The 17,230-nt window shown below is 50.8% G+C and overlaps 6 protein-coding genes across 6 annotated transcripts; 4 read left to right on the plus strand and 2 right to left on the minus strand.

Moving 5' to 3' along the window:
- Nucleotides 1-350: 350 nt before the first annotated feature.
- On the plus strand, nucleotides 351-1,472 carry DSM5745_05339 (putative G-patch domain protein; the record flags this gene model as incomplete). Its single annotated transcript, XM_026747355.1, has 2 exons — nucleotides 351-452; nucleotides 534-1,472. 2 exons carry the CDS (start codon nucleotides 351-353, stop codon nucleotides 1,470-1,472), a joined length of 1,041 nt encoding a protein of 346 aa, XP_026604835.1.
- Nucleotides 1,473-1,716: 244 nt separating this feature from the next.
- DSM5745_05340 (uncharacterized protein) lies at nucleotides 1,717-2,709 on the minus strand (the record flags this gene model as incomplete). The annotated part of the gene is made up of 1 exon (XM_026747356.1): nucleotides 1,717-2,709. The coding sequence occupies one exon, from the start codon at nucleotides 2,707-2,709 to the stop codon at nucleotides 1,717-1,719; it is 993 nt and encodes a 330-aa protein (XP_026604836.1).
- Nucleotides 2,710-4,044: 1,335 nt separating this feature from the next.
- Nucleotides 4,045-6,408, minus strand: sip5 (Sip5p; the record flags this gene model as incomplete). The annotated part of the gene is made up of 2 exons (XM_026747357.1): nucleotides 4,045-5,973; nucleotides 6,022-6,408. The coding sequence occupies 2 exons, from the start codon at nucleotides 6,406-6,408 to the stop codon at nucleotides 4,045-4,047; spliced, it is 2,316 nt and encodes a 771-aa protein (XP_026604837.1).
- A 1,218-nt stretch (nucleotides 6,409-7,626) lies between these two features.
- Nucleotides 7,627-9,027, plus strand: DSM5745_05342 (uncharacterized protein; the record flags this gene model as incomplete). Its single annotated transcript, XM_026747358.1, has 1 exon — nucleotides 7,627-9,027. The coding sequence occupies one exon, from the start codon at nucleotides 7,627-7,629 to the stop codon at nucleotides 9,025-9,027; it is 1,401 nt and encodes a 466-aa protein (XP_026604838.1).
- Nucleotides 9,028-11,217: 2,190 nt separating this feature from the next.
- DSM5745_05343 (uncharacterized protein) lies at nucleotides 11,218-12,812 on the plus strand (the record flags this gene model as incomplete). The annotated part of the gene is made up of 3 exons (XM_026747359.1): nucleotides 11,218-11,524; nucleotides 11,579-11,635; nucleotides 11,686-12,812. 3 exons carry the CDS (start codon nucleotides 11,218-11,220, stop codon nucleotides 12,810-12,812), a joined length of 1,491 nt encoding a protein of 496 aa, XP_026604839.1.
- Nucleotides 12,813-13,193: 381 nt separating this feature from the next.
- On the plus strand, nucleotides 13,194-15,425 carry DSM5745_05344 (uncharacterized protein; the record flags this gene model as incomplete). Its single annotated transcript, XM_026747360.1, has 1 exon — nucleotides 13,194-15,425. One exon carries the CDS (start codon nucleotides 13,194-13,196, stop codon nucleotides 15,423-15,425), a length of 2,232 nt encoding a protein of 743 aa, XP_026604840.1.
- Between the last annotated feature and the right edge of the window lie 1,805 nt (nucleotides 15,426-17,230).

Here is a 17,230-nt window from a genome sequence, read left to right on the forward strand (position 1 = left end):
CAAGAAACCACGTTCCTCCGGAGTATAGTGCGATCGACTAATGGCGGGATACCGCACGAGATGAGATTGGATGGAAAGAGGGATAAACACCTTCCCGGAATTGGAAAAATCCTCGGGCACTTTTTTCCCCGCAGACCTTGAAGTCACTACTCCGTACGGAGTACTCTTTGTCGTCACTCCACATCACTTCTGGATACTACCCCGGCCTCCAATTGGTTGGATCAGGAAAGGTTCCCTAGCGATCTCTTATTTCTGTCATCCCAACGTTATAGTTACGGTCGCTGACCGGTTTGCTGCTACCTCCGACTCATCGGGATAGTTAACGGCGCAACCCGCGGCCCCGCACGAGAATGGCCGCGGAAGAGGACGAGGATGACTATATGTCCATGGTTATTGAAGAACCACAACAGAAGGAAACGTTTACGCAGAAGAAGCGCAGGCTTCAGCGGGAGGTATGTGCCGCTTTCTTTTCCTTTCCTTTCTTTTTTCGGCCGCGACGAAACAATCTCTAATTCCGCTCGATCTCAATCTAGGCCGAAGCCCGCGCAAAAGTCCCCTCCAAAGCCGAACGCGCCGCCCAGGAAGCCGCCAAACGTGATGCAGCTCTGGCGACCAGCACACTCAACCCCACCAACAAGGGCTTCCAGATGATGGCAAAGTTAGGGTTCAAACCAGGCCAAACATTAGGGAAGCCCGCAGAGGAGAAAGAGAAAAGTGTTACCAATGCGCACTCGCGCGCGGAGCCTTTGAACCTGATCTTCAAGGAAGACCGTGGCGGGATCGGACTGGATAGTGAGCGCAAGCGCAAATTTCGGGAAGAAGCCGAGGAGGCCGCGAAGAAGGTCAAAGCCGAAGAGGGAGACTATCGGGACCGTGTGCGACTCGAGCGCGAGACGAAGCGCACAGAAGCGCAAATCCATGCAGCACAAAAGGTCGCCGAGCGATTAGACGCGGATGAGAATGGTGAAGCAAGTCTGTTCTCTTTCAGCTATGCTGAAGATAACGGTAATGATGGCGACCAAAAGAAAGAGCAGGATATTGATGCTGAAGAAGCCCCCAAGGCCAAAGTAAAGGTAAAGCCAACTTCTCAAATTAACGTCTTATATCGCGGGCTTGTGCGTGAGCGCGAAGAGAACGAACGCGCCACCCAGACCAGGCATCTACTGCAGACATCTCTACCGACATCTTTCTTTCCAAATCCGCGGCTACCGGGCTATGACGACGCGACTTTAGATCGTGAAGACCACGAAGCACTCGGAGGCGGACGCGATCTATCAACTGTTCTCGAGCAAGAGCTGGAGGAAGAAGACCCAGAATTAGATGAGTTCAACGTCCTCGAGCCGGCTGATCGGTTATCACGGTTGGTTCAATACCTCCGCAAAAAGCATCACTACTGCTTTTGGTGCAAATATCGTTACGATACTGCCGAGATGGAGGGTTGCCCCGGTGTAACCGAGGAAGACCACGACTGAGGACCGACCTATGTACAATACTTGTCTTTTGTACCATGTAGTTATCTATTGCTCATCTGGCATTGAGATCTGGGCCGGGGTTTTACAAAATAGATCAAGGTTCAGTATTGGCATTAATTGAATTATCATTAAGGACAAACCAGGAACTTAGCAGGGGTATTATGATCATTTACTCTGTACAATCAATAAATCGCATATAGAGGCCGTAATCAGGTGGCATAAACACGTGGCAGGAGATAGATTATCAAAGTTCCGCTGCTGATGGCTGATCAGTTGCACTAATGTTGGATGAGATGGTTTCCATCAGTTGCGCCAGCGAGCGGCGCTGGCATTTCTGCAGCGCCTGGAAACAGTCCGCGCAGACACGCAGGCAGCAGAAAACGCATCGATGTCGGATCTCACGGTCAAATTTCTGACATGTCATGCATGGTAGTGCATACCACACGTTCCCAACGGCCGGCATTGCGCAGTGGTCCTGATAACAGGCATAGTGCAGTTTGTTGAGCGGGACAGCAACTGGTTCGACCTCTGGTGGTGTAAATGGTCTGGCGTCCTCTTCACCAGAACCGGCTTCGTTGGGTGTGCCGCTGATGCCGTTCAGTTCCGGCTCTGGTTCGGGCGAGGGGATGAGGTCTTCGAGTGAGTCGCTAGTGTCGTTTGATTTTCTCTGCTCGGGCTCCCCTTCGCTTAATGGCGGGGTTCTCTGTTGCGTGACAAGATTGTTCACTGGCGAAACAGGAACGGGTGCAGGTATGGGCGCAGGTGCATGTACTGGCGTCGGTGCTGCTACCGGCTGTGGCGCCGTTGTAGATTTTGGAATCGGTCGCCGGGCTGGGGGAGTCGTTGACTGAGGGATAGGCCGGGGCATAGGCCTATCAGCGGGTAGAGCAGGTAGTGGAGCATGGATGGGGAAAACATTGCCAACAGTTCGATTCGGGGTCGAGTTCTGGACAGAGACTGGAGTGGGTGGATTGTTGTACGTCTGCGGCGGAGATGGGTATGGGTTCACTACCCCGGGCGTAGATTGCTGTGGCGGAGACGGCAGCGGTTGAGGGGGCAATGCCTTTTCGGCTGGCTTGAAAGAAGACACCGGTATTGAATCTGTTTGAAGAGTCAACTGCGAGGGTGAAGGCAGTTGGATTGTAGGCGTTGGCTCCGGTGACTTGTGTTTGGATCTAAAGGAGGAAAGCGAAGGCACTCGCAGACCGCGCGGGCGGTCTTTGTCCAGGATAGCCATCTTTGCTCGAGATGTTTTTGCTGTTGCTGTGCCTGTGGGCGCGACAATATATGCGGCAAACAGTGTGTGAGGCTTTCGGGCACCGATACCGAAAGGCGTCGCTTGGAACAGTTGGCGAACCACTGCAGATTTAAGTAGATTGACAGAATCAACAACACGGAAGCAAAGAAAGCGGGAAAGTCCTGGCAAAAATAAGATACTGGACTCTTGGAGAGGGACCGTTAGATTTGATCCAGGGACAAGCACGGACAAGCAGGATTTCGCGACAGAGAACCACGGATCCACCGCGAGGTTTTATATCATAATTTCCTGAATTATCACATCATATCAGTCGGTGCAGGTGGGCCTCGTTGGCTCTTCCCAGCAGCTCTAAGGATCCGGATTTGATTTGATTGCGGTCCTGCGACTCCTGCCTTAATGCGGCGATGCCATCCCCGGTTTGCTTTCTTGTCATCTCGGCCTCGGAGGGAGCGCCTTCGGGTTTGCTCATTTGCTGTCAGGCTCAGATTGGCTGCGGCAGAGGCGCTCAGCTAGAGTCAGCTCGGTTTCAAGATCCCAGTCCGAAGGAGCCGAAGAGTGCGAGAGCAAATAATTGGCAGGCGTGGGCTGGTCCCATCATCGTGTCGTCTGCTAGACTGCTACGTCTGCAAGTCGACCCTTGGCGATGGTTAGCGATGGTTAGTGCAGTGGACTATTGAAGTAGCCTCCAGGGCCCATTTTTAAGCCCCAACCACACTGGCCATCTTCCCTCAAAGAGTCAAAGTTCAGCAATTTTGATATCGATAGTGGCTACTGTTCCCAGGTCGCAACGTGGTACAACGGCTATTATTTTGAGATCACGGTGCTACTTGCATAATCATACTAACAATTGACTCCATGATGGAAATGTCATAAAGAAAATCAAGGTCGATCGTTGTGGAGCGCGGTCCCTTGAAACGTGCTGAATTCCTGATTCTCACCCTCCTGAAACCCCACGCCTCATTTCTCTGTCCTTGATGTGACTGCATCCTTAATATCTACAGAGTCTACTTCACAGAGAGAATCAACGAGCGCTGTGGCATTCGTCAATCTCCAAAAACCAAACCTCCAGAACAACCATAGCAATGCAATCTGACAGTCCGTTCCGATAGTACACGCAAAAACAAAAGAAATCCAAATCTATAGAACTGTATGTATATCATGAAAGAGACCTCCGATTCTCTGATGTCAATGAAAACAAATCCATGGACAGAGCACAATGATGGGATAAAAGGAGACTCGCTTTTCCGTCAAGGAAAAACTAAGGCGTAGCAAAGAGAGTGAATTCGAGTCAGGTTAGGTTCAAGATGTTAGATGTCAAATAGTCTCCGAATTTCTGTTATCCGTGATCTCCACCGATCGTGCCTCAACCTCTTTATGTACTAAGCTCGGTATCGTAGGGCTGTCCTCCTCGGCTGTACTGGAAGTCGACGCTGGCGGTTCGTCAACCGGAGCGGTTGATGTTGGCGTTTCTGATGTTGCATGAGGTGCTGTGTTCTCAACATGCTCCGCCGCCTCATCTGGTTTGTCCTCGTCGCCAATGACGGCGGCTAGGCTGCGAAAGTTGAACAATGGTTCAGCCGACGAACTGGTTCCCTCGTGTGGCTGGGACGAGGACCCAGGCTCCTCGGACATGGATTCAACAAGAGATGAAAATGACGACGAAGCGCTGGAAACATGGCGGAGATGCGATGGTTTGGTGGGCTCTCTGGGCACGGGTGGGCTAAGCGACGACGATGAATGAGGCAGTCGAGGCTCTACTGGGACATCCGAGCTCGCGGACTCGGGCAGGTCGGCGTTACTCGGAGGCGGCGTGACACGCTCCACTGCCTTGCCCTTGCCCGGCACCTCCTCAAGGAGAGACGAAGAGCTGTTGCCGGCAGGTGAGTCCAAGGCCGAGCTACTCGCGTTGTTGCTATATAGACCGGCTTTTCGAGCCATCTTCTCCGCTTTCTTGGCTTCTTTTTCTCGCTTTTTGGTCTCTTTTCTCGCCTCCTTCTCTTCTCTCTTGCGCCTCTCTTCCTCGCTTGCCAGACTTAGTCGAATAGCTTCCATCATCATCATCTCTTCCAAGTCATCCATGCGAGATCTTCTTGAACTGTTCCGTGGTGGAGCAATTTCCTCAGAGTTCGTCTCATCAGCGGCGGCACGCCTGTCCGTCAAGAACGCAAGCGCTTGTAACGCCGGCGAGCCGCTCCTACTGGGTATATGAGACTCTCCATTATTGCGTCGCATAACACTCCTTCTGAACCCACGAGATTCGCTACCTGAGCCGTTGGAGTTCATCAAGTAAGCCGCAGTATGTAGAGCAGTCGCCGCTGCAGACCTTCGGGCAGCATGTGCACGAGCATTTGCCAGTTTTTGCGCCCAATCGGGTCGCACCTTGTCCGTAGTTATCACAGTCGGATCTGATGCCGATAAAGATGTTGCTCGTCGTCGACCAGTAGCAGGAGCATTTCCTGAAGCTAGCGAGGACGTTGACGAAAGTGGTGTTGCCAAGTTTGGACGGCCACTGGAATCGGAAGCATAAGCCAGCCCCCTACGGAAGGAAGGAGGTTGATAAGCCACCCCGAATTCTGGTTGGACACAAAATGGGCACGCTGCTGGTTCAGAGACGAGGTGGATATCTTGAACATCCTGCCGTTCTGCCTCGCCTGCTGGGGTCGGAGCGTTCGAGTCCGAGTCGGCATGCTCTGGTGGATGAGGGTCCGGACGTTTGATCTGAACGAAACATTCAGAACAGATGGGTTGATCGCAGCATCTGGTACGATTGAGATAAGGCGGATAGTAGAGGAAGCAAATGGGGCATTCGGTGGCATCCTTGTAGAGGTATGCCTCAATAGGTTGACCATTGACGAATAGATCCCGAGGCAGTTGCATCTCGCGAGGGGTTGATTCTGTCTGAGACTTTGACCCAGACAAAGAAGCTAACGTCTTCGCTCGAGAGCGGAACAAGGGTGAACTTGACGTACCGGATGCAATCGGTGAGGCGGGAGAAGGTAAGGAATGAGCTGGAGATACATCGGAGCCATGGGATGCGGATCGTGATGTTATTGGGACCATCAAGTGTTGAATATCTGATGTGTCTTTTGCTTCATCAGATGCTTTACTGTAATCCAACTCTGGGGGAACTTGATCAGGTGGAGGTAGTGGCAAACCACGCGCGACCGCCATGAGTTGGTGCTCGGTCCATGAATCTGAGAAATCATTCAGACCCCTCCAGAATGGCGCAAGCCGTCGTTCAATCTGTGTGATGATTAGCTACTGTGCCGGAAAAAGCGCATCGCATGTTACCATCAACTGGCGGACTATAGCCTTGTTGAAATCCTCAGTCCCTGTATAGACCCCCTGCGTCACCAAATAACCTCCATCCACATGTTCATCTCTCATGCTCCTTTCGCGCTCCTTGAGCCGAGCGGCGCGCTCCTTCTCCAGACGACGGGCCTCTCGCTCTTGTTTGGTTTCTCGCCGATGTTCCAGTATCGTGGCCACATCGCGATCTGTGTTTCCGCCTATTCCGAGGATAGACAAGTCCGGCCTGCTGCCTCGATGCGATCTAGAACCCTCTGAGTGATGCCGGTCGCCGTACGGGGATCTTGAATGGCCGCTGCCTGAACCCCATTGGTGGCTCCGGCGCTGTGAATGAGACGGCCGAGTCTCTTTCGTCTGTGAATTACCCATGGTCTAGAGGTATACAGAGGAGACTGAGGTTCGCAGAAGAAAGTAAGCCGAAAGGGCGGGAGGAGATGGATGAGAATGGGGCGGGCAGGCTACGAAGGCCCGGATAAGAGAGCGGAGACGATGTCCCCGGAGATGATAGCGGATGACTGACGACTCAGCAAGATGGTCAAGCAGAGGAGCTCGACTACAACTCAGCCTCAGTCGCAAGGCAAAAAGAGGACAAACTCAGATGGAGTTGTGGGAGCAGAGTCATTAAAGTCTCGTGTGGCCGGCCATGTGCGGGACTGAGAGCGGCAAGTGGGAAGACCGATGTTAAGAGAGACTTTGTCAACTTCAACCACGGAAGAACAAGAGTGGTCGAAGAATTTGATGTCGTGGGAAGAAAACTAGAGAGGCTCTGGTTCGAAAGCCGAAACAAATATAAGTCCCGATTGTAGGGCTGACAGGATGCAAATCTCAGAGAATGCGATGAAATAATGAATATGTCTGGCAGCCGACGGAGAGGAGACAAAATGGGGGCGGAGAGATCTCACTTTTGGAGGTCCAATAATAGGCTGTAATAAATGGGGTACGGGTCATGTACTCCGTAAGGGTATTAATAATCTACATAAGATCAGGACCCCCATCTTATAATTATTCCGGGGAAACTCGACAAGCAAAAATGCCAGAGAATCTACTTCTTAACTCCTCCTTAGCTCCAATAATACGGAATGTTCTTGCTGTGAGAGAGGGACATGGTCTCGTCTCAACAATCAGGAACCGCACCCAACGCTCTCATGTGGTCTGGAACGCAGCTGAAACGGGCTTGGCAGGACATGTCACTACTCTAGACTGTGGCTGGTGATTTTGATCGTCTGCGCCACCGCTCCATTATCATTCTGCCGAGAAAAAAAATTAGAGGTCAAAGAAAGCTGTCGAGAGAACATCAAGACCAGCTCTAGCGGCGCCAAGACGACTCTCTGCGCCTGTCCTGCACATTTATTTATTCTGATTGATTTCACAGTCAACAAACAGGTTCGACAGTTTACACCGGCCAGGGAAACAACGCAAATGACTTTCGAGTCCCCGGCTACCACTCGTCTACATATTACACCTTTGAACCCGGAGCTTCTTCGTTTGGTACTGCCCGCCTCGATTCGTTCCCTTGCGTCGGACGTTTCTTTTCATGATATTCCAACATTTCCTGAGAACAATTACGGCTACGTGACATTGCCCACCATGGAGGCTGATAAAATCAAGAAGAAATTGAATGGCTCTATTCTTAAGGGCCGCAAGTTCAAAGTCGAGTCTGCTCGTCCGCAAAAACGACAGGCCGAGGAGGAAGATGTCACACCGAGCGACAAACCCTCTCCAACCAAGAAGTCAAAAAAACAAAAAGCGGAGGAAAATGTCCTGGATGGTTATGAGTTGCCGTCAGGTCGCAAAGTGAAGCGAGGCTGGACCGAGTCCTCGGGGGATAAAACCGAACGGCGCAAAAAGGAGAAGAGGTCCAGAGACAAGCAAGAGAAGAAGGCCAAAACGCAGCTCAAGTCAAAATACACTGAGAAGCCGGAATGTCTGTTCCGGACAAAGGTGCCGCCGAATAAGTCGGCAACGGCGGATGAGAAAATAAAGAAACAATCCAAGAAGAAGAACAAGGCGGCGCCGGAGGCTGTTGTGCACGAATTCTCCCAGACAATGACACATCCAACGTTCTTACGTGCAGATGATAGCGGTAAGGCTGTTACTGTCAGTTACGAACAGGATAAAGGCTGGGTTGATGAGTCCGGAAACCTCATGGAACCCGCCAGTGAGCGGGTCAGGAAAGATCAGCACAGGCCGGGGCAGGTTGCAGGTCACAAAGAAAAGGCGAAGAAGGTCAATACCGAGTCCACCAAAATCAAGTCCAACAGCAACAGCACAGAGCCTAAAGAAACAGAGTCAACGGAATCGGAAGATTGGACGTCGTCCAGTGGCTCATCATCGGAGTCCGAGCTTACGGACTCGGAAACCGAGGATAGCGCCTCTTCTACCTCGTCTGAGGTGTCCGAAGCGTTCGGATCAGCAAAAGAGCCGCAGCAGAATGCCACTTCCGAACCTGAGTTCAGAGCGGAATCCGGGGCATCGCCTAAAGGGAAGTTGACCGAAGCAGCCCTCCAGCAGGTGTCAACAGAAGTTCACCCTCTAGAAGCTCTCTTCAAGATATCCGCTGACCAGCAAAAACCTGATATGGAGCCTCCGACCCAGTTTAGCTTCTTTGGGCAGGGAAACACTGATTCTGAAGAGGAAGACGCGGCGCCGTCAAATACAGCACCCCTTACCCCATTCACGAAGAGAGATCTACAGGATCGTGGTCTACGGAGTGCGGCTCCTACACCTGACACGTCTCAAGTCTCAAAGATCATCAATTGGAACACTCCCGATCCCTTGAAGAACCCGGATGAGGAGGATTATTCGCTTGCATATAGTCCAGTACTCAAGCCGGGTGTCGGTCCAGCGAAAGAGGAATCTGACTTTGCCAAATGGTTTTGGGAAAACCGAGGGGATAACAACCGTGCTTGGAAGAAAAGAAGGCGAGACGCGGCCAAGGAACAGAGGCAGAGAGAGAATCGCAGGAAAGGGATGAAGGGGAAATCATAGTTCCATCCACTTGACTTAGTAAAGACATGTTCAAGTAAAAGGATCATCAACTTCATAAACTACCTTTTTGTCAATGGCATCTCTGCCAGCAAACTACTTTGACCGTTATTCTCCGCAAATATTTCGTATACTCCACAGTGCGAGGCACGTGACTTCTATGTGCTGCTGATCCGAAGGATGGTCACATCACCTTGAACGCCAGCAAACCCTGCCAAGTCGACGTTTGCTCAAGCAATATAGATAGGGCTTGTTCTCCTGATCAACAGCTTTTTGCCGGCGACATGGCGCGACATACCTTTCTGTGGCAATTTCCGCTTTTATTACTCGCCGTACTCTATATCGCATCCTCCGCGCTAGCTTCTTGTGAGCTTCCTACAGCAGCCTCAATTTATCCCATCTATAATAGATTCACCAACTGACAACTCTCCTACGTCAGCACCGGCCTCCTTTTGCAAATGCACATGCTTTTCGAACAGCACAATTATCCCTCTCGATCCTGGTAACGGAGACTCGTCTGCCCTACACGGCACGCTCAACCTCTTCAGTCGCAACGACCGCATTGACACTCGGGGCGAGAAGAGGGCTGGCAATTACCGCTCGCTGAGTTGCAACGACTGCAATCGAAAGTTCTGTTTAGGTTATGACTTGCCCACCTGCAAGGGTGCAAAGGAGGACGATGTTTTTACCACTTGTTTCCGTATGTTGCGTCGCGGATGTCGACCCCCTCCATTCTCAACGATATAGGAGCTGACATGAGACTTGGATGTATAGAGCGGGACTCTCGGAAAGATGAGGCAATCGTGTTCATATTCATTATTTCTACCGGTAGTCTTTTGTTATGGGCAGTTTTCAGACCTTGGGTACAAAAATGGATCGAGGTATGAGACTTGACACTTCAGACAGGATAAATGAAGCTGACACGTCCCTAGGCTGCGCGAGAACGACGGTCTTATATTCCGGTTTCTGACAGTCCTCGACTTTAAATCGATCTCCCTATTCCAGATAGGGCGGCCCTGTCTGTATATAGTCGCAGGCGATAAATATACGGTTGTTGGCTCGAAAATACCCTCCTAAAACACTTTTAAGCGATTGTACATGGTATGTTGTTGTTTATTCGGCTGCTAGCTTGGTAGCTTGCGATCAAAAATACCTCCGGCCGGGGCCTCGGTACGTATCAAAAGACGGCCATGAGCCTTGGAAATTTTCTCCAGTGTCCAGTGGTACGACATGAACTCATAGATGATAGCAGTCCTTCTCATCCGGTTTACGTACAGACCATCCCGCCTAGGTAGTACAGCTTTTTGGCTTGGTTCTTTGTCCCACAAAGGCTATACCGCTATCAGGTCTTTGTGCAGGGGCTTCCCATATGTTCTCATCGGAGCGGCAACCACTAAGCTACAATAGGTCAGGTGCAGCATACTTGACCATAATACTCTTATCGCTTGTTAGCTAGCTGGTCACTTCCCGCATGCGATATATACCTTATCACCTGCCAAGACTTGGGGCATACCAGCCAGTGGCAAGCCCTCAAGGGTGCCGTTCCCGACTGTTCCATGGGTATCCCGGCGGACAATAAAAAGATTGCATCGCAAACCGTTCAAACAGCTCGAAAACCTGCAGTCGGGTGCGCTTCCAAGGTCGAGGTGGCTACGTACAAAATCCGTCTCCGCTTTTCCACCGCCAGCATATAAGGATCTTCGGTACCTTCACGCCACTACTTTCAGAGTTCAACCTCTCTTTACACCCCATCGCTTTGTGCAGACGTTAAAGACTTTGTTCATTGTTTCCTGTCGCTTACCACATTCCACAATCGACCGGCCCTACATTTGAGAAATCAAGTTCGGTGCTTCTCGTACAGTTTATAAGACAAGAAAGAAAGAAAGAAAGACAAACAGTACAAGTTATAACATTAGCAAGACATCAAAAGAAAAATAAAAGAGGGGGGATCACGACCTTAATTGTGGAGGGATTGTTGTAAGAGACTTGACGAATCCACCGAAGATGTCATTAACCCGCCAGAGAACCAATACGGACGATGACTTGAGGTTTCCAACCACGCAGCTATTCTTTCTAGGTACTTCCTACGCTATCTCGCTCTTGACAATCGACTGATGCAAAAGCTCTTGAACAGCGATATGTCGAGTCGCCGAGCCCATAGCGGTCACGTCGCCGCTGATCTTCGCCTTCGCGATGGTCAAAGATTTCCACATGGGTGAGGGCAATGATGCATCATTTTACGCTGGCATCCTTGTCGCAACCTTCTCCCTGGTCGAAGCCTTCACCGGGATGTTTTGGGGAGCTCTTTCTGATCGCATAGGGAGGAAGCCGGTCATCATTTCTGGGTTGGCTGGGACCATCGTTTCTCTTCTCATCGTCGGGTTCGCCCGCAGTTACTGGGTGGCCCTCTTTGGTCGCGGCCTCGGAGGTCTACTCAATGGAAATATAGGAGTTATCCAGACCATGGTAGGCGAGATAGTCAAGCGACCTGAGCACGAGCGTACGTGAAACTTGACTTCTTTTTTCCAAAACTTTGCTGACGAATAAATGATAGCGCGAGCTTACGCCGTGATGCCGTTCGTTTGGTCTATTGGTACTATCATAGGACCCGGTATGTTTACCAACACTAATGGAAAGTTCAATGCTAATGCATTATTACAGCTGTTGGCGGACTGCTTGCGAAACCTGCGGAGAACTATCCGTCTTTCTTTTCGCGTTATGGTCTCTTTGGCAAATTCCCATATCTCCTACCCAACGTTGTGTGTTCTATTTTACTCCTCGGCAGTATTGTCTTTGCATGGTTATTTCTGCAAGAGACACATCCAGACATGCAGCCGTCAAGTACAATAGATCATCCGTCAGCAGAACATCCTCTTCTAGCAACTGCTGGAGCGACAGCCAATCCGGGTGTCGACCTACGGGCGGAATCGTACGGAACCTTCAATCAGGTCCATGTGCATGACGATGAATATTGGAGGGTACAGCAAAACGGGTCCAAGCCTGAGCCAGATCTCCAAAAGCCAACCGCTTTTACTCGACCAGTCATTTTGCTCATCATCGCTCTGGCCATCTTCACCTACCACTCAATGACCTACGATCATTTACTACCTATTTTCCTTCAAGACCAACGCGGCGATCCGACTCTGGATAGCTCTACTTTTAGTTTTCCTGGTGGAGTCGGTCTCTCGACTGGGACTGTCGGTTTGATCGTTTCGTCTGACGGCATCATCGCCCTCGTTATCCAGAGCCTCATTTTTCCGGCTTTAGCTCAGTGGCTTGGGGTTTGGAAACTCTTCATCATTGTCACCATCCTACACCCCGTGGCCTACTTTATGGTTCCTTTCCTCGTCTTTTTGCCACATTCGCAGCTGTTGTTCGGGATCTATACTTGCCTCATCACTCGAAACATCCTCTCAATCATCGACTTCCCAGTTCTCCTGATCCTGATAAAGCAAGCGAGTCCTTCGGATTCCTGCCTAGGCAAGATAAACGGCCTTGCTGCCTCCGCCGGCGCCGCCGCGCGCACCGTTGCGCCCCCTGTCGCTGGGTATCTGTACAGCGTGGGAGCAGAGATTCGGTTTACCGCACTAGCATGGTGGGGAAGTGCATTTGTGGCGGTCACTGGGGCTCTGCAACTCTTACTCATGACCCAGAAGAAACACTCGTCAATCACGATCGAACCTGCCGCACGCTGCCATTTTTCGCCGGACCACCAACAACATCATGGCCACAAAGAGTCTATCCACATCATTGTGACGGACTCTGATGACGTTTCGAATAATGTCTGACACGTTGACGCTTGCATCTGTAATTTTAGCCTGACTATAGCATGATCAATAGAACTTTGTTCTGATTAGATACTGTTTTTTCTTCTTTATTACTAAGAAACTTCCGCGTATATAAACAATGACACTGATATACTCCACATCTATCGATCGAGCGGTGAAAGCAATATATACTGCCACCAATTGCCGCTCTCTATGTGGATCCGCTTAGTGTTTGTTTTGGACCACATCCCCAGCAACAACCATACACTTACTTTGCAACAACAACAGTCTGCTAAGGAGGCAGCTTCTAGTTGTGCTTGCTGAGCGATTGCTTTGTGAGTGCTTCTACTTGAGTTATCATCTTCAGCTACTTGTCTTTTTTCTCCTCATTCAAATCCTATCATGTCCAATCCTCTTTCTCCGCTGGCGGATTCCCAGCAGAATTCGCGAGCTCCTTCGTCAAACTTTGAGGATGCCAGGGAAAAGCTTGGAGGCTCTGATAGTCCAATGACTGCTAGTCTCGAGATAGAGAATCCGCTTTTCAGTCCGAAGCGAATATTGAACACTGAGATTCGCCAGAGTTTTGGTCACGATGGTGCAGGTTGCGAGACACGGGCTGAAGGAAATGAAGACGTATTATCCGTACGCGATCTCCAGAGCTCACCCTTTCGACCCGATGGAAGAGATGATACGGTTGATATTCAGATGCTACGAAGATATCAAACGTTGAATAACGCCACGACTCCGATGAAGCGGTCTTACGATCAGGCACCCGATATTCATGATATCGAAGGTGAAGAGAATGATAGGCACAAAAGATCGGCACCTCAAAATAACGCTCGAGACATTGATATTTATGTTGACGAGGATTCAAGGTTCAGTCACGACCAGAGCGCACACGAAGGTATGAGTACAGTCCTTCGCGAGGAAGATGAAGAAACTTCTCCAAAAGATGCCGACGAGACAAATGACGCCACGATTGACGACGAGGACATCCACGATCCTATGGACGACACCTGCTTTAGTACGTTCTCCGCAGTCCCCAATGTGGATATGACGGCCTTTGCAAACCTGCGCGGGGGTTCTCCGTTCAAAAGCCCACGACCCCTACCGGATTTCCCGGTTGACGCAGACGCCGGCGATAGCAAGCCAGCGACTCCATCGCCAAAGGAATCATGGACAATCGTCAACATGAGCTCTCCTATTGGCTCGCCCACTCCCAGAAAAAGAGAAATAGATGAACCGAAACCAAGCGATACTCCAAACTTGCTTGATTTTACCGATAATATCGATCTTTTCCCTCGTCGCCAGAGATACATCATGCAGCAACAGGACAGGTACTCGCCATCGCGACGTTCGCCTTTGAAGAACCCAAGATCACCTGCAAAGACAAGTCTCTTGGATTTTGATATTCCTGCGGCTCCTACACCTCGATCCATCCCGACTGTGACCCCTCGAGAGCTAGAGACTCTGAAATCGAACTTTCTGTCAGAAATCTCCTCCCTCAAGGCCACCCTTAGCGGAAAAGAAGCCGAAGTTTCCAGCCTCAAGAAAGCCGTTTCAGACGCAGAACGTCGCGTTGGTGAGGCACTGGAAGAGGTTCGTAATGAAGCTGCCCGTAAGGAGACCCTGGAGATTGAACAGGCGGGGTGGCAGCGAAGGGGCCGGGAAATGGAAGACGTGCTGCGGACTGTCAAGGCAGATATACTCGAGGGGGAACAGGAGCGGGAGCGCTTACAGAAGAAGAATGATGAGACTGAGAAACGCAAAGATCAGCTTGAACACCGCATAGTCGAACTCGAATCTCAACTCACTGCAGCCCGCAAGTCTGCGGTATGTGAACATATGGCATCCGAAACATCCGAAACCGCTATCCGGCCAGCAAAGACAGCTGAAGAGACAGCAAAGGAGATCCAGGATGCAGTCGAAAAAGTTGCTCGTGACCTCCACTCCCTGTACAAGGAAAAGCACGAGATCAAGGTTGCGGCTCTCAAAAAGAGCTACGAGGCACGCTGGGAGAAACGTCTGCGTGAAGTCGAGAAGAAGCTCAAGGCTGCGAACGAGGAATGTGAGCAGATCAAGACCGAACGTGATGCCGCGTTGCAAGAATCCTCACGCACTGATGCCAGCGTCATCGCCCATGGGAATGAAGAGCATGAATCGGAGAAGCATGTTCTTCTGGCGCAAATCACGGCTCTTCAGCAGGAAATCACAACTCTCAAGGGGGATGCGGAGCAGTTGCGTGCCGACCTCAAGGCGGAACGAACGGAAAAGGGCGATCTCGTCGCTCTTGTGGAGGAGTGGTTGTCAATGCAACCCCAGCAACCTGCTCCATCGCCACCGTCAATCAAGAATGAGGAGATGACGCCGGAGCCTGTTCACGAACAACTTCCTCCAGCTGAAGATGTTGAACATAAAATTACCCGCGGCAGCTCCAGTGGACTCCGTGGCCCAAGCTCAAGCTCCAGCTCTACATCTAGCCACGGTGAGAAGAGAATCCCAAGATTCGGCGCACCGGCAGGTCGGCATGTGCGAGGGACCAGCGCCGGCAAGTCCGGCATTGCTGTTTTTACGCCCGGTCGAAGTGGCATCATGGGCTCGATTGAGCGAATGGGCCGTGGCGGTGCCGCATAACCCAATGATAACAAGAATACTTGCGTACTTTCACGATATTATGCCCCCTTTGCTTTGCTGCTTTTTGTTAGTGTATATTGGATCGGGTCTTGGTACATAGGACGGGTTTGGTTGCAAGTCGAGATATCCCCCGAACGCTTTGCTTTGTTCGTTTTTCTCTCTTAGGATATTGCTATTTTAATTGAACAGGTTGATTCTGTTGGAGTATAAGGATAGGCCTGTAGCCAATTGGTTTTTATGTCTATCGGTATGCAGACAGGTTAGGAGCCCGGAATGGTCTCTGTGGAGTCAGTTTGTATACAAACGGATGCTTAATAGGTCAGACTCTTCGACCAGTCCTTACCTGGGTGCCTTCGCCGTAGAACTTGGATATCAAGATCCAACAATCCTAAGTAGGAGGACTGGTGCAAGGGTAATCCACCTACATCCCAAGGGCAAAACAGTGCAATATGCCGACCTTCTAGGGAGAATGTTGGAGTATAAGGACAGGTCTAAAGCCAATTGGTTTTTATGGTCTAGCGGTATGCTGACAGATTTACACAGGCTTGAATCAGTAAGTGTTGCAGGTCGCTGCTCTCCTTAGCCGACGCCAAAATTTATATACGTCAGAACCACACCTCGTGGTGAGTTAGCCATGATAATGATGTACTCCCAACCTACAAGTCAGTATTGCTACCTACTGTAACAATGAATTAGATCATGTGGCAGAGCAACACCTTGTTTTCCCGGAGATTCTCGCTCATTCGTTGAAAGTATACACATCTTTGGATGTGCCGGACTACCCGCTGCAAGGTAGGAATAGCACGATCCATAGACCCAGGAGGATTAGGCGACAGTCTCAAGTCTCAACGTCGGTTTTGATCGATACCACCCAAGGTTAACTCAAACTCAGCTTTCGTAGTAGTCGTGCTAATGTTGTGTGGGGCTGACAGTTGGCAGGTTTGACATTCCCCGCAGTTGAACACTACCCCGCGGTCTTCGTTGACTCGAATTTGATCGAGTCCAGCTCCGATGACAGCCACAGCACTCCGGAGCAAGGTCTCCGGTCGACTTCTAGTCTACCCCGCGTTGGGACGGAGTCGCCGATGGTATGCGGCGGGGCCAGCAAAAAGGAACTGGAGTAGAAATTCTTACGACTTACGAGGTCCAAAAAGTATTGGGGATCGGGTTGTGCGAGGTAGGGGACGCTGGAAGCCTGCAACAGTGCAACTGAGCACGAGACCAGTTTTGGTAGCTTTGGTTGGTTCATTGTTCCTCTCGCCCGAGGTTCGTGCTTGTTCTCTCGGTAGGTTTAGTCGAGGGACAGGAGAAACTTGATACAGGGGTGGCGTCGGACATGGACGTGTCAGCGGCCTCATGGAATGTGGTATCCCGTAGGCTCAAAAGCTGGATGATAAGAAGCTGGGAGGGGTAGATACTCCAAGCGCCAGGATGCGCTATCAGCTTGACCCATGTGCGATGCCAAATTGTCAGTTTTCTTGATATTGCTTGCGACTGCAGGACTCGTTAGTATTGCTTTCCGTGCAATCCTGCAGTGGATGAGGGGATCGGGCCGTTGGCCTGGAGATGTCGGTCTCGGGGGGATGTCCGATGAAGCTGGCCTCGTGCCGATATCTTGTGAGTGTGAACCATCAATGGTTGTCGTTATTGAGGGGCGGAGATCATTCTGGGGAGCTGGACTTGGCTGCCGTTCATCAAGCACCTGTCTGTCTCCATAATCCATATTCTCCGGATCTCCATTCTCTAGTCCTCCCGTGTCCAACTCCACGGCATCTGGGACAATAATAATGTCGAAGCCAACTTAG

The sequence above is a fragment of the Aspergillus mulundensis genome (genome assembly GCF_003369625.1).
Source record: "Aspergillus mulundensis strain DSM 5745 chromosome Unknown scaffold_4, whole genome shotgun sequence".
Classification (NCBI taxonomy): Eukaryota; Fungi; Ascomycota; class Eurotiomycetes; order Eurotiales; family Aspergillaceae; genus Aspergillus; species Aspergillus mulundensis.